The sequence below is a fragment of the Entelurus aequoreus genome, linkage group LG15, assembly GCF_033978785.1.
Source record: "Entelurus aequoreus isolate RoL-2023_Sb linkage group LG15, RoL_Eaeq_v1.1, whole genome shotgun sequence".
Classification (NCBI taxonomy): domain Eukaryota; kingdom Metazoa; phylum Chordata; class Actinopteri; order Syngnathiformes; family Syngnathidae; genus Entelurus; species Entelurus aequoreus.
In genome coordinates, this window is record NC_084745.1 from 29,225,397 (window position 1) to 29,242,896 (window position 17,500).

The 17,500-nt window shown below is 37.9% G+C and overlaps 1 protein-coding gene across 1 annotated transcript in view; it reads left to right on the forward strand.

The window, feature by feature from the left end:
* LOC133629991 (myosin-9-like) overlaps nucleotides 1-17,500 on the forward strand; it is a 385,153-nt gene that overhangs the window by 244,605 nt on the left and 123,048 nt on the right. Inside the window, exon 15 of the mRNA XM_062021171.1 lies at nucleotides 5,076-5,160. Coding sequence (XP_061877155.1) covers nucleotides 5,076-5,160 — 85 coding nt within the window. The remainder of the gene's footprint in view (nucleotides 1-5,075; nucleotides 5,161-17,500) is intronic.

Below are 17,500 nucleotides of genomic sequence, written 5' to 3' on the forward strand. Positions count from 1 at the left end.
ACCGATTTGTATATGTTAGAATGCAAAAAAAAATGCACAATTTTTTAATGACATTTATAATGATTGTGAACAATAGGCAAAATTCCAAATAAAGTGCAGTTCCCCTTTAAAGGAGGACCTATTATGACCTATTATGCGAAACCAACTTTTCTTACCTTTTAGTACCTGTTTTTGTGTATTTGGAATCTGCATAAATCATAAGACAATTTGACATCAAAACTAGGAAGTCTTGGCAGAGATAATTCGACAAAAAATATTTATTTTCTTCATACTTCCTCCAAACGAGCCGTTTGGAATCTGCCCAATTTTTGACAATTTTCCCAGTTGTGATGTCAGCGTTTCACCTGAAGAGCTTTGTGTGAGTCCGCCATTGTAGTCTGAGGATGTAGTCAATAAGTCCATTCTTTTTCTCTATCCTCTTGTTGTGGGGCGGACTGGCTCGTACATGCACATCCATCCTCCACTGTTGCCATTTCTAATACAAAGTAGCGTATATTTCTAACTTATATCAGTCAGTAGACTCCATTTGGAATCGCTAAAAACTACAAGGCTGACGGAGAGAAGACACTGTCAAAGTGGAGGCACGTGAATAAGACCGCCCACAGAACGGCACATCCTGAAGAGACTGCTTAAAGATGGTCTGTAAAACATAATCTATGCAACATTTTGACCAAAGAACCACCATTACATGTTATGTAGACCACAAGGAAATGTTTTAAATGTAGAAAAAAAATCATCACATGACCCCTTGAGTCAAAACGCATGCACCCCCCCAGCCCACCCAAAAAAAACAGCACCATTTTAACATGTAACATGCCTTTTAAAAAGGAAACCACAGTTTCAGATAAAAACAATGTATAAAACAATACAACAGAATGTACAAGTAGCAACTACAGTAGTTTTATGGAGTAATGTAATAATTATGTACAGTATTTACCTTGGAGAGTGGACTTCTTCAGTGTCTCCTACCTGCTGCTCCTCAGTCAAATACACCATCAGCAGCTTTTTCATATTGTCATTGATACATTTCAGCTGTTTAGATATTTTTTGTATTGCCTTAGCTGTTGTTAGAATCATTCTGCAACAAACAGTTAATGTCTAAAATCTATCTAAAAATTAAAATCTATTTCTCCTGAAATTCAACCAGTTTTAAATTGCACAAAAATGTCTTATCACGTTCAGCCTCAGTAAATCTCACTCATTTCAGCTTCATCGGGGCTTAAGTGAAAATGCGTTAAATCCTCATGAAGGAAAAATACACATGAAATGTGAGCTTTTATCATAGAATTTGGAATTCAACCATCTTTTTCAAGTAAAATTTGCTCCTAAAAGACGAGCTGTTGTCATGGCAGATGTCACTTTAGACCGCAGCAAATATTGTGAGACTTCAATCAAAAAAGTATTTTTCTTTGGGATTTTTTTTTCCCCGCAAAAAATGATGACCAGAAAAAAAAACTTGACCTAGCAGTACACAATAGAATCTCTGTCCTGGTTGCTCAGTACAAAATGGCCACGTCTACAATGATAATATTTAGAGAAAGTGAAATAGAGACTACAACATTTGCTGCGTTAATTTTGTATATGAATGTTGTCTGTCTATTTGTGTTGGCCCTGTGATGAGTTGCCGACTTGTCCAGGGTGTACACTGCCTTCCGCCCGATTGTAGCTGAGATAGGCTCCAGCGCCCCCCATGACCCCAAAGGGAATAAGCGGTAGAAAATGGATGGATGGAAGCACCTTTCATCAAAGTTAGGATTAGGAACACTTATTAGTTAGGGTTTTATTACATCTTTCCACCTTCTCAACCTCTTTTATCTTCATTTTTGAAGTTTTTTTTTAATGTGTGGGCATGGGCATGCACAACAGGGTTATGTATTACTCTAACAGAAAAAATGTACCACAAACAAATGTCCACTGCAAAGGACAATGGCTCTCAGGAGGGTATGTTGAAGTATAAATAATGGTTTTGTGACGGGTCAGTCTGTACAGCTCATAGCTCCATCCTCCAATCGTGGGATGTGTACTAAGCCAACTCATGAGGTCATTGCAGCTGTATTGATCATTACCTTAAATATAAACATCCACACTGTAAAACAATTTAAAAATTGCCTGTTTTTGCAGCAAATGTGTTGGTTTGTTTGTTTTTCAACTTAAAATCTGATTGTTGTTTTCCAGTGCATTACAGTCATTGAAAAAACGATACCACTATTATTTCTACTGTGCGATTCTGGTGACTGATCTGCCAGTTTTTCACTATTAAAGTCCACTGTTGTTGTTTTTACAGTAAATTGAAAAATGGCACCGCTTTTATTTTGACGGTAAAATTCTGGCAACTGAGCTGACAGTTGTTTTTTTAACCATAAAAACATCTACATTTTTTTTACAGTGCACCTTGATCTGAAATAATCAATCCCCACGGTATATTAAAAGGTGTATTTGTGCATTTTAGTACTGTTTATCAAATACATATTGCATTTGCTGCAGCAGTTCCTCAAGGATTTCAGTTAAGACACTTTGAATGCTTTTAAAACATTAATTATTCCTTTATTGTTGGACTGTGACTATTATTTGATTCATTCGATTAGAATAAAAAACTAAGTATAACTTATTAAAAATGAATAAAATCGGCACCGCATAGAGTGCTGGGACTTTAAATACACGGACATAGTTTCAATAAAGCGCACAAGAGAGCGGCACACAGTGGAGAGGTTGTATTTTAAAATTTGCATTGATGCACACATGTTAAAAGTGCAACTTGGCAAGTAAAAATATTTTTTCTTAAAATTTTGTTTGAGTTTGTAATGCTCATGAATTGTGTTTATCTGATTACTCGATTAATCGGACAAACCATTCGATGGATTACTTGATTCCTAAAAAAAAAAAATCGATAGTTGCAGCCTTATAAGTTATGGCAATTAAAAATTATATATTTGAACTGAAATACGCATTGAGGCTAAAACTTGTGCATTATCCGATTACTCGAGTAACCGTAAAAAACTAATTAATACTTGATTACTAAAATAATCAATAGCTTCAGCTATATGAAGGTTATGGCAAACAAAACAAATGTTTATTTCAATTATTTTCCCTAAAATACATCTGGAGCTTATGAATTGTGTTTGTCTGATTACTCAATCGGACAAACTCTTCGATCCATTACTTAAAAGAAGAAAAAAAATATTAGTTGCAGCCATCCATCCATCTTCTTCTGTTTATCCGAAGTCGGGTCGCGGGGGCAGCAGCTTAAGCAGAGAAGCCCAGACTTCCCTCTCCCCAGCTACTTCGTCCAGCTCTTATTGGGGTATCCCAACGCGTTCTCAGGCCAGCTGCGAGACATAGTCTCTCTACCGTGTCCTGGGTGTTCCCCGTGGTCTCTTACCAGTCGGACGTGCCCTAAACACCTCCCCAGCGAGGCGTTGGGTGGCATTCTGACCAGATGCCCGAACCACCTCATCTGGCTCCTCTTGATGTGGAGTAGCGTCGGCTTTACTTTGAGCTCCTCCCGAATGACAGAGCTTCTTACCCTATCTTTAAAGGAGAGACCCGCCACCTGAGGTAGGAAACTCATTTTGGCCGCTTGTACTCGTGATCTTGTCCTTTCGGTCATAACCCAAAGCTTAAGTCCACAATGCACATGTAGACTAGTTGGGCAAACACCCTGAAGGATCTTGCCGAGAGTATAGAGCCGGTCCACAGTTCCACGACCAGGACGAAAACCACAATGCTCTTCCTGAAGCCTCATCTCCAGTACACCTGAATAGACCTTGCTGGGAAGGCTGAGGAGTGTGATCCCACGATAGTTGGAACACACCCTTCGGTTCCACTTTTTAAATAGAGGAACCATGATCCCGGTCTGCCAATCCAGAGGCACCGCCCTCAATGTCCACGCAATGCTGCAGAGTCTTGTCAACCACGACAGCCCCCCAGCAATCCAGAGCCTTAAGGAACTATGGGCAAATCGCATCCCCCCACCTTGGCAACCTCAACCCCAGAAATAGGAGAGTCCACCACAGAGTCCGCAGGCACTGCTTCCTCAAAGGAAGACGTGTAGGAGGGATTGAGGAGGTCTTCGAAGTATTCCTTCCACCGATCCACAACATCCATTAGATTTCACCTCATTCCACTTTTTTAAATGTTGTTTTAATTTTTGCAATAGAATTTCCAGAATGTGTGGCGGGCCAGTAAACAATTAGCTGCGGGCCGCAAATGGCCCCCGGGCCGCACTTTGGACACCCCTGCTATAAAGTATGTGTTATCCCGTCACTCGATAGATTGCTTCATTAATGAAATATTTGATAGCTGCAGCCCTATTTTATTGTATGACATGCAGGTTTTTTTTTATTTGTTAAAAATGTGCTTTGGGTTTATCTGATGGCGCCCGGCCGGGCCTTAAAGCATCACAGCCTCCTTTCCGCGCACTCTAATACACATTCATGTTCACAAAGTCAAGGTCCGTCCTGTAAATATTCGGCCTCACTCTTGCACACACACATGCACACACACACAAATACACGCACACACCCCAGCATATAAAGCGCTCATGCACCCCTCCTCAATATTCACCAGCCTTGGCCACTGACGGCTGACAGTTTATGTTGTGTTCAATGAATACTGAATTTGGTGAAAAGGTTTTAAAGAGCTATGAGGGAACATTGACTTACCAAACAGCAGCACACATGACAACAACAACAACAACAACAACAAAAAGAAATGAGGGAAGTCCTGAAACTGAAAAGCAAACAAAAGAGGCTGACCGGTAGTTTATTATGCAGCCGCTCAGTGTACTGCACCACTCAGTGTGGGACAATGGGGGTTTTATTGCATGTGGACTGAGGATGGAGCCCGAAAAGGAACATGTTTGAAGGGCCTGCAAGTCAGGAGCTGCTTAGGGTAAAGAGTGCCATCTATTGTCAAATCAGGGTAGTGCTTCTTTTGTCTCAAAGGATGCAGCTTATTTGTCATCCTGAGCGTTAACTACAAATGCACATTTTCCCTCTTAATGTAGAAATATTTTGATGAATTTTAATCAAAGTTGTGTTTTTTTAAATGCCTCTTTTGTTCCCGTCCCTCTTTAGTGGAGGAGCTGGCAGCCCGCTCAGAGGAGGCAAAGTGCATGACGGCGTGTCTGAGTGAGGGGAAGCAAGCACAGAACAAACTAAGGTAAGAAGCAGCCTCTCTTTATGTTAAACATGTCTTTTAGAGGGAGAAATCGAACCCATGACATTTGAATGTGACTAAGATGTGATGCGCCGGCGAGGCAGTTCAAAGTTCAAAGTTCAAGAGAGCTGCAGATGCGATGAGCTCAGCAAAAGCAGTGTGTGTGTGTGTGTGTGTGTGTGTGTGTGTGTGTGTGTGTGTGTGTGTGTGTGTGTCGCTGTGGTTGTGGCTTTGGCTCCAACGTGACCTCACAGCAGTGCAAGTGGAGCTTGTGGAATATTTTTATTTTTCATTTTTTTGAAGTCAACCGACAATTTGAAAGTCGGCATGGAACCTTGCTAGGTTTCGTTGTAAAAGATCATACTTTATTACGCTCCACCAAACAATCGCTGTGTCTGCATATTACATCCATTTGCAGAACGGTGCTGTTTACAGTTAACTGTATTATCTAATGACTGCAAAGACATGAAAGTTTCTTTCTTTTTTTTTTTTAAATAACAACACCATGCTAATGGCTTCCATCTGTGCTGTGGGAAATCCCCTCCTTTCTCCACGGGATGCCTCCATCTCCTTCTTTTTCTTTGCGCTTCGACTCTCTTCTTCCTGTCCTGTGTTTTCTCTGCGGACCAATCTATCAGCTACATGAGTTCCTTTTTATTTTGGCTCCTTTTGCTGCTTTACTGCAGGATGACGCTGTTAGTCGATCACTTTAGACGCACTATATGACTCATTTGGATGAACTATTATCAAACGGATGTTTTGTTTAACATGCACTGAATTAGTGATGATTCTCTTGAAAACAATGACTTACATTATGGAAATAAAGTGTGTATTCATCATTTTTAGGTACAGTTTTAGCTTACTTTATTTGGAACATGCACACAGTTAGTAGTAATATTTTGTAAATGTTAAAAACAAACAAATGTTAAAAAGTAAATTGATCATAATAACAATCAGGCCCTCCAGGTTTTTGCGACATCCCAATTGTGCAAATTCCACCAATTTCCTTGCACATTTTGGCCAATCTGCGACATTTTCTCCAAATAGTTTTTCCCAGCAGCGCTCAAACGCAACACAACTGTAAAAATCCAAGGTCGTCCACTTGGGGCCCCACATATAAAAATCTAAGGAAGCTGGGGCCATTTTGATTGATTTCATTGTTTTTCCTGTCACGCTCGCCAACAGGAAATCCAAAATGGCATTACTGACACAGGGAAAAAAGCTGAAGGGCAAAAAGATGTGTACATGAACAAGCACCTCACTAAACGCAATGCTGAAATCACCAACAAAACACGTGACTTGAGGAAACAAGGGACAATTCAGGGAACTTGAAGCGCCAACTGCAAAAGCAAGAGTCCTAGTTGTCAATGACATCCAGGATCTGGACGAATATTAGAACTCCTAGCAACGACAACAACAACAACAACGATAACGGAGTCTGATGGAAAACAAACATTGACATTCAACTACAAAATTGCATAACAAACCCTAACAAAAAAAAGCCCATAGATAACTTTATTGACACAATGTATAGTCTGATTGTATATCCTAAAATCACAAGGCCAAGCAGAATCTGAAAATAGCAAAAGTCGTACCGATTTATAAGACTGGAGACAAACACCAGTTTACAAACTACAGACATGTTTCTGTACTTCCACAATTTTCAAAAGCTATTGAAAAACTGTTTAACAACAAATTAGACAAATTCAGAAATAAAAACAAAACACTCACCGACAACCAATACGGTTACAGAGCCAGCATTTCAACATCAATGGCATTAATCGAAATATTGGAAGAAATCACAAATGCAATAGATATCAAAAAATGTGCTGCTGCAGTGTTTATGGATTTAACAAAAACATTTGACAGGACTAATCACAGCATCTTAATAAACAAATTAGAAAGGTATGGAATCAGAGGGTTGGTCTTGAACTGGGTTAGAAGCTACTTAACCAACAGGAAGCAATACGTGAAGATAGGCGAACACACTTCTACAGAGCTGAAAATATCTTGTGGCGTACCTAAAGGATCAATACTGGGACAAAAAGTGTTGAATCTTTATACAAACCACATTTTTAAAGTTACAAAGGACTTAAAGTTAGTATTATTTGAAGATGAGAGAACACACAGAAGCTAATACAAATAATAACAGAAGAAATTAACAAATTAAAAAGATGGTTTGACACAAACAGACTATCTTTGAATCTCAGTCAAACTAAAATAATGCTATTTGGTAACAGTAGAAAGTCAAACACAAATCCAAATAGACGGTGTAGATATTGAAAGGGTAAAAGAAAACACATTTTAGGGTGCAGATGATAAAATGAACTGGAAATCTCATGTAAAAAAAATACAACATAAAGTAGCAAAAAACACGTCAATAATGAATAAAGTTAAATATGCATTAGGCAGCACGGTGGAAGAGGGGTTAGTGCGTCTGCCTCACATACGAAGGTCCTGAGTAGTCCTGAGTTCAATCCCGGGCTCGGGATCTTTCTGTGTGGAGTCTGCATGTTCGCCCCGTGACTGCGTGGGTTCCCTCCGGGTACTCCGGCTTCCTCCCACCTCCAAAGACATGCACCTGGGGATAGGTTGATTGGCAACACTAAATTGGCCCTAGTGTGTGAATGTGAGTGTGAATGTTGTCTGTCTATCTGTGTTGGTCCTGTGATGAGGTGGCGACTTGTCCAGGGTGTACCCCGCCTTCCGCCCGATTGTAGCTGAGATAGGCTCCAGCGCCCCCCGCAACCCCGAAGGGAATAAGCGGTAGAAAATGGATGGATGGATGCATTAGACCAGGGTTCCCCAACCTTTTTTCCACCAGGGACCGGTTTTAATATATGCATTATTTGCATGGACCGGCTTTCTAAGTGTGGCAGATAAAAACAGCAAAAAAATTATCCTTTGGCTACAATCTGGCACATTAACATTGTATACTGTATGTCCATTAATGTGCATTGTCCCATGTACTATAACATAGGAGTTGTAATATACAGTACATCTATTAACAAGTTTATTGGTGTTTAATGGGACAGGCGAAAGTTATGTTGGAGAAAATGTGGTAGTTCATATATTAATTAATGTTTCTGTGCGGCCCGGTAGCAAATGCGTCACGCACCGGTACCGGTCCCCGGACCGGTGATTGGGGACCACTGCATTAGACCAAAAATCACTTCATATTCTCTACTGCTCGCTAGTGTTACCATATCTGAGTTATTGTGTAGAAATATGGGGAAACAACTACAAATGTGTGCTTCATTCACTAATGGTGTTACAAAAAAGATCAATTAGAATAATACATAATGTTGGATATAGAGAACATACAAACCCTTTATTTATTGAATCAAACATATTGAAATTCAACGATTTGGTGCATTTGCAAACAGCTAAAATTATGTACAAAGCAAACTATAACCCGCTACCCAAGAATGTACGACAATTCTTCTCAACAAACGAGGAGAAATACAACTTTAGAGGAAAATCTAATTTAAAACATTTGTATGCGCGTGCAACACTCAAAACCTTTAGCATATCTGTATGTGGAATTCATTTATAGAATGGATTAACCAAATAAATCAAACAAAGCACCAATATGATTCAGTTTAAGAGACTGTTCAAACTACAAGTGTTCACAAAGTACACAGAACAAGAATTATGATGAACATCTTGAACCCTTTTTTTTTTTTAGATAAAAATTATTTATGTATTTCATATTTGTTTACTTACTATGGTATACTATTTATTTATTATCTATTCATTCACTGTTCTGTTACAGAGAACAAGGAAATGGGATAAAATAGCTATGGTATGAAAAGGGGTAGGATTAAATAAGTTCAGCTTCTTCTTACTCCTTTTCGGACGTGCTGTAATGAAACAACTGGAAATATGTGATGAATTACATTGTATCGTATGCATGTTCAAAATAAACTGAATTTTCAAAGCCAATACAATATATAGATTACAGGTGTCAAAATCAAATCATTTTATTTGGCCCTCAAAAGCCTGGAAATGATTTGTCAATAAAGTTCTTTCTTTTCTTTGTTTTTTTCTAATTTGACAGAAAAAAACATGTACTCCATGCAATTGCATAATTTTCAAACTGTAATATTATCTAATAATGCAACAAATATATTATCATACAAATCAAAGCTTTTTTGTTAAAATAGAAATACATACTTTTTATCTGCTTAACTTGTGATTTTAAAGCAAATTATCAATGCAATTGTACACTGTAAAAAAGACAATATATTTCACAGTAAAATTGCGAAATGTAATGTGTTTTTTACAGCATTTTACTGTAAATGGAAGAAACAGCAACAGTTTTTTGACAATCACATTCTGGCAACTTTTACTGTTTTTTACTTTAAAAACGGGTGGTACAGTTTTGCCATTTACAGTAATACACCATCAAATGGTAAGAACAAGAAAACTAGCATCTCAGTTGGCAGAATTGTTTTCATAAAAAAGCAGTTTATTTACAGTAACGAAAAAACACGTACATTTTACGTACAAATTCTGGCAACTGAGCTGAGAAATTTTTACTGTAAAAAAACCCCACTGGTACTGTTTTTCCATGTAAAGAGCACTGTAAATTTGACGGTAAAATTGTTGCGATTTATCCGCCAGTTTTTCACCATAACATGTACATTTGTGTTCATTGTACGTAAAAAGAAAATGTAATATTCAAAAATGTTGATTGTCCGACACTGTGTAATATTATCATTCACTGTTAGAAACGGCGCCCAGGAAGTGAAACATTTCATATAAATTCTGCTGCTAAGAAATATCCTCTGCACAACCGTCCCTTTAAAATTGCCTTGCAAAGTTTCACATACTTGGGTGTCCAGGTCACACATACGCTCGCAGAGCTTTATAAGGCCAACTTTGTTCCAAAGTTGTCCAGAATCTAGAGAGATTTTGATTGCTGGTCCTGACCTAATATATCTATAGTGGCTCATGTCAACTCTGTTAAAATGAATGTACTTCCGCTATTTTCCTATTTGTCCCCTCTGTCCTTCTTTCGTCAGTTAGTCAGATTTTAGACTTCATTCGGAATACAAAGGTTACATAAACAATATTTATAGAGACCCAAATCATTGGGAGGATTAGCACTACCAAACTTTAGATTTTACTACTGGGCCACCAACATTAGAATTTTTAGATATTGGCTGCAATATGAAGCATTTGATCCCCCTCTGTTATGGCTGGTTATGGAGGCTAACTCAACTAAACCAGTATCTCTTAGGGCAGGGGTGTCCAAACTTTTTCCACTGAGGGCCGCACACAGAAAAATTTAAGCATGAGGGGGCCATTTTGATATTTTTCATTTTCAAACCATAACAAAATATATGGATTATTTTTTGTTTTAACCTTTAGGGCTCCCGGGGACCATAAAGGGTCTCAGTCATTAAAACGTTAAAAATAAGTCAAATTATTATTATTATTTTTTATTTAACGCTTACAGTAAATCTCTATATCAACTTCAGGTTGATCAAAAGTAAAAAAAAAAAAAAAAGGTTTATGCCTTTTCTGTCAAAAACAACTTTGTTTGTTATAGCAAAACTGGAAATATGCAGTATTTAGTAATTAGAGCTCTAAAAGATCAATAATGCAGAACACCATTGATTTTAATTCTTTAATATTTTTGAGAAATCAGTGAAAATATTAATAAAATCTCACTAGATATGTTTGGGATCCAAAGGTTCCCCCACTCCTAAAGTGATACATTTGTATTAGTTTTTTTTTACTTTCAACACTTAAGTTACGAGATCAACTTCAGATATATCTGTCGATTTTACGTTTGAACTATTATTGTGTTTGTTTTTATGCTCTTTTGTCAAAAAAAAACCTTTGATGTTTTTATATGGCAACCACAGAATATATGCAATATTTTTTCCACATAAAACATTTTAAAGTGACATTTTTTAAGTAATTGGAGCCTTGAATAGGTCAATAATTTATTATAACATAGATTTGTTGTCTTTTTTTTTTTTTGAGCAATGGCAAAAAAAAGAAAAATAAAGAAAGACAAAAGAATAAAAAACAGCCTGCATGGCAGCTTTGTGTCAACATTGCAACTTTTTCTCGTTAGATTTCACCTCATTCCACTTTTGTAAATGTTTTTTTTAATTTTTGCAATACTATCAATTTTGCAATTTTTGCAGAATGCGTGGCGGGCCGCAAATGGCCCCCGGGCCGCACTTTGGACACCCCTGTCTTAGGGCTCTTGTTCACTCTCCCATTCACTCTTCTACTTCCCCTTTTACGAAAAATCCAATTATAAAAATCTAATTCAGAATTTTGTTTCAGTTCAAGTGCTATTTTGTTGTACACACTATTTCTAGTCTTGCACCCATCACAGCTAATCATGCTTTCTCTCCCTCTCTTGTCAACAGTGTCAAGTCTGAGGATCAACATTTAAGATTTATACATTGACAACACTTTTGCTTCTTTTCAGCAACTTTCTCATACATTTTATTTTTTTGGGGGAAAAATACAACATTCTACATGTGTTTAATTGTATTTTTTGATTGTGTATTTCAAAAATCCACTAAACAAATGTTTAGGAAAAAAAAAAAAGGCCCTCTGGGATCAAACATAACAGCGATGTGGCCCTCAATGAAAACCAGTTTGACACCCCTGATATAGATATGTTTTAAAGGAAAAAAACAGCCCGCTTTTCAGCTTTGTGTTTTGAGAAGGGATGCACAATAAATATCGGACAGGTAATTATCGAGCCGATAAGAGGAATTATGACTTCATACCGATAAATCTGATCATTCAACAGGTTTTATCCGGCCCACGGGATGAGTTTGCTAAGTATAAAAATTAACCTGAAATTTTTTAATGAAAGAAACAGCTGTTTTAAATGTGTCCACTGGATGTCGCAATAGCAATTCTTTGTATATTTGTAGATGATGCTACATATGTACAAAATAAACCACATGATGTTAGTACATCAGTCAAGGAAAATAAGCAAACTACATAAATAACATACTGTAATTTGATTTTGATATTATTTTTTCATCTTGATGGATTGAAAATGAACACCAATGAGTTGACTGATGAACATTATCACATAAATTATTCAGAAAATATAAATAACGACAAATAAAGATAGAACCGCAACATGTAAGTGTAAAAAAAACAACAACAACATTATGATTTGTACAATTTTAGAATGTGCTCGTTTTATTTTTAAACAAAGAAAACAACCTGAAGTTGTCTTTATTTTGAAGATTGTGCCGTGATTTTACCAGTCTGGCCCACTTGGGAGTAGATTTTTCTCCATGTGGCCCCCGATCTAAAATGCTGCCTGTTGTTAATGTGCCCGTCAGAATAATTATATATAAGTTATCACACAACTTGTTTGCTATGAGTTCAGGTTGCCCTGCGTGAAGACAAAAGCTGTCTTTGATCTTATCAAGTAAAAGGCGGACGGCTTGTAAACCTCCACTGTGTGGGATGGAATGCGCCGTGGAGGTGTCGGTTTCTTTGATCTATTGGACTGCCACAGGAAGGACCCGAAATCTACGAGCAGAGAGGAGGCAAACCTGACACCGCTCCAAGCACCTTTTTGTTTGAACTGTTTATGACCCAGTGCAGCAGCTGTTTATGACCCCTCCCCTTAGAAGCAGCTGCAGCTATATAATCAGGAAATGCCCAAATAAATGAGGAGGCGTGTGGAACTTGTTCCTCAGAGCGGTGGGGTGACACTGATTGAGGGTGCAGGTCCACACGCGCTCTCCTCATGAGCTAAATTGAATCCTGTCTCTGTTTGATTCCTTGCTTCTTGTCTTGTTTAATAGATAGTTTGATGTTTGAACCTGACAGTGCCCTAAGCTTATTGTCAACAAACATGGCATCGATCCAAACATTCAGCATTCTACTTGCACCAAATGTTCTGCAAACATTCCGCAAGGAGAAAAAAAAAACATCACACGTTAACACAGCAAAATGTATCAACCACCTGAAAAAAGAATATATATGTATAAATACAAGGCTATCTGAATTGGTATCAGCTTGAAAAAATATATGTCCTCCAGCCCTAGTTTTTACCATCAACATTTCAACGTGGTACTTTACACCTTTTAGAATGTGGACACAACTGGTCCAACCAATCAAATGTCTCCCTGCGTCGCCCCTCGTCTTCACTTCTTTGTTTACATCGACAGAGATTCATTCATTCACTCATTTATTATTCAACAGTTACAAAATGTTCTCATCAAAAGTGCGGGTAAAGAACGTGTAGGAACATAAACGAAAGTTTACCATCCACTTTTAACATAGAAAACATGCACCAATGAGCACGAGAAAACTTGCATACGACAGCGCAGACAGTAAGACAAAATAATAATAATAATAATAACATTAATAAGACCGTCTTTGGTGGTGTTTGTTTTAACAACTATGCACGCTTGTATGCAAATTGGTCCCGTTATTGAAAAGAATGTCTTTCTATGTTCGTGGTTTTAGTTTATTTCGAACATGCATATCGTTATAACACATTTTTACACTAGAATGGTAATGTAGTTTATTTAATCACAGCCTTTTTTTTTTCCATTTTGAAGCAATTCATAACACATTTGATAATTGAATGAGTACATAAATGAATAAATAAATGCATATCAATAATGTGTGCCAGTATATAATAGGTAATAAGTTGTGCTTCACATAATTTGCTGATTATGCCTTAGTTATTAGATTGTCTCATTTATCAGGGTTTTTCTTTCTTGTACTTTTATACTTTAGCCGTTTCTAAAACTGCATCATATAATTATATCGTTTAATGTATTTGCTTAGTCCATTCTATATTTCAATTACACATACTGATATACCAAAGGTTTTAAGCGTTATAAATGCATACAAATGTTTTAAGTTACATTTTTCCCTAAGGTTGTATTCCTCCTCCTTTGTTGAGACCAGTTGTTGTACGTTACTGCATTAGGGAGCAGGTTATTGTTAGCTTTGTGCATAATTCATGAATCATGAATAATTGTTTCTCATATATTAAGCATAAATACTGCACACTTAAGTCCCTCAAAATTCAGAAAGTACTTACGGCTAAGTTGCCACGTGAAGTACAGTACACAGGTCTGGATCAAAAAATAAATAAATACTTGTTTGTGTCAAGAGTGTGCAGGAAAAAACTTAGGCATGACATAAATATGTAGGTTAGTTGTTTTAATTGGGCTATATTTAACAGCATCCAGTTCAACAAAAGCTTCTGAAACATACTTTTAAAGAACACTATTGTGCATGACTTGTGCTGTCATTTGAACACTGGTCCGTGTAGCGTTCACATTTGAGCTAACCGAACTGAGACCTCTCAGCTAACAATATATCATAAGTGTTCATGTAGTGCAGTCCTTCTCAAATAGTGGGGAGGGCCCCCCTGGGGGTGGTGTGGTGCGATGCCAGAAAAGCGCACGTGTGACCTCGGGAAACATGCTTTTTTTTGCTGTACCAGAATATGAGTAACCACGGTGGGAGACGAGGAAAGACCGGTGTGTTTTTACCTTTATTTTTAATAAACTTACAATGTTATGCAGAGGTATAGTTATAACAATTTTACTATTTATAGTCACGGTGAAGAGTGGGGGACTGTGAAATATTTTCTTCCTCCTAGGGGGGGGAGGAGCTGAACAGAAAATAATTAAAAAGCACTGATGGAGTGTAAATGAAGGCCTATAGAGGCTTTGCAGCTGACGTCATCACCCACGTGACATTAGCTTGGCGGCCATCTTGCCGGTCACCAGTTCACTGCCGGTCAGCGACTCACACACGCTTTCTTGTTAGATCTGCTGCTATTTGAGCTTGGAAATGCCGGAAATTGAATGTAGCAATAGACGAGGCGATAAACCAAATCTTAGCTTCGGATCGCGGCGATTTGTCGTGAACGATGGAAACCTACGATGTACACAAGGATATGCAATGAACACTTCATATCAGGTATGTAAACAAACTATTCACCCCTGATTTGTTTCACAAAATGTGAAATAATACAATATGGGATGATACAAATATGATTGTTGAAAATGCTGGGTGCATTTTTAGAAAGGCAGCAAGGCAGGGAATGGGATGATTTCCTCAGTTCACCCCCCCACCCCCCCACCCCCCCAAGCCAGGCTTGAAAACTTTATCAATGTAAATGTTGAGCTTCATATATAGAGAACAATTGGAAAATTTCAATATGAAGTCTGTGAAACAGTTTTTTATTTTAAAGCATTTTTGAACAGGACGCCTTTTGTAATTAAAAAAAAGCTTAACAATGTGAGTTTTCATTAGAATCACTTCAGTAGTTTTTTCACAATCACACTGTTACTGCCACGCGGATTTGTAAACAGACAGTAGGCTCTTCTGTGTGTGCTTTTTCCTTACCTTGGTCATGAGAAGAAATCGATTCTTGTTTGGAATCTGCCATATCAGCCCATCATGCACAAAACCTGCTGTAAAATACTTGCAGGCATCCAGACTCTTGTATGCCTTAAGGCAGGGGTGTCAAATGTATGGCCCACGGGCCGGATCAGGCCCATGAACAGGTTTTATCCGGCCCACGGGATGAGTTTGCTAAGTATAAAAATGAGCCACAATTTTTGAATGAAATAAACTGCTGTTTTAAATGTGTCCACCAAATGTCGCAATGAGCAAACTACATAAATAACATCCTGTAATTTGATTTTGATATTATTTTTTTTGTCTTGATAGATTGAAAATGAACACAAATAAGTTGACTGATGAACATTATCACATCATTTATTCAGAAAGTATAAATAACGTCAAATAAAGATAGAATAGTTTTAACTGCAACACGTAAGTGTAAAAAAACAACAACATTAATTTTTAAACAAAAAAAAAAACAATCTGAAGTTGTTTTTATTTTTAAGTTATCGTGCCGTGATTTTACCAGTCTGGCCCACTTCGGAGTAGGTTTTTCTATACGTGGCCCCCGATCTAAAATGAGTTTGACACCCCTGCCTTAAGGTCCTTACCAGTGTACGGTGATGGTGAATCGACGAGGTAATTATAAATGTCTGGATATGAAAGTTCAGGCAGGTCGGCTGTTGCAAAATGCTCAGGTGATTTTAGCATGCTTCTCGGTAAAAGGTACGGATCCGTTGTGCCAACAAGATTCCACTGCTCTCTGTAACGTTTCTTGGACTCTTCATCCAAATGCACAAATTCGTTGGATAGCAAATCAGCCATAATTCGGATGAAATCGGTGAAAATGTAGCGCAGAAATCAAACTGAATCTGTACGAACACGTAGGAACGAGCTGACCGGTTGACCGGCAAGATGGCGGCGTAACACAAAGTCACGTGATAAAACCACGTGACTGCAAAGCCTCTATAGGCAGGGCCAGCCCGTGGCTTAAACAACCTATACAATTGTTTACTCAAGGGCCACAACCACTAGGGGGGCCACATGGTCATGGCCAAAGCTTTTAAAAAAATATATATATATATTTTTTTTTTTTAATCCGTCAGTCATAAAGTGGCCTAGTGTCCGCCCTGAGATCGGTAGGTTGTGAGTTCAAACCACGGCCGAGTCATACCAAAGACTATAAAAATGGGACCCATTACCTCCCTGCTTGGCACTCAGCATCAAGGGTTGGAATTGGGGGTTAAATCACCAAAAATGAGTCCCGGGTGGGGCCACCGCTGCTGCTCACTGCTCCCCTCACCTCCCAGGGGGTGATCAAGGGGATGGGTCAAATGCAGAGGACAAATGTCACCACACCTAGTGTGTGTGTGACAATCATTGGTACTTTTTAACTTTAAAATCATAAAAGTTCAGGTAAAATCAATGTTCAAAAATAAGGTTGTTTGAATCAAATGAGGAATATGTAACACAACCTACACCCCCTTGCAACAGTGCAAAATGGTTCATTCCTTCTGGTAGAATGAAACACTTCGATAGAAGAACGGCAAAAATATGATAAGCCTATATGTTGCAGCATCTGACAAAGTTCTGTTTCAGTTTCACTTTTGCATGTCATAGCACATAATTGTGGTGCATTCAAGGAACTTTGATTGAAGTTCAAAACAGAGTTGTCACTAGTGTTTAAACCTCCTTGGAGATACTGTAGATGCACTAATAATTATAATGATGATGTATTATTAGGATAATTGTTGTCCAGTTATGATAATCCTACATGAATAAGATAATCAGAAAAAAACATTACACTTTTTTTCCCATACAACTTAGGTCAATAATATTTTTTTTTTAGTACATGTAAAGTGTGTGAATGTGGGTCGGTGACATAAGGTTTAGGGTGAGGTGTGGGCCCTTCAGGAGTATAATAATTCTATTAAGTAGTATTAAAGTACAAAATGGGGTCACA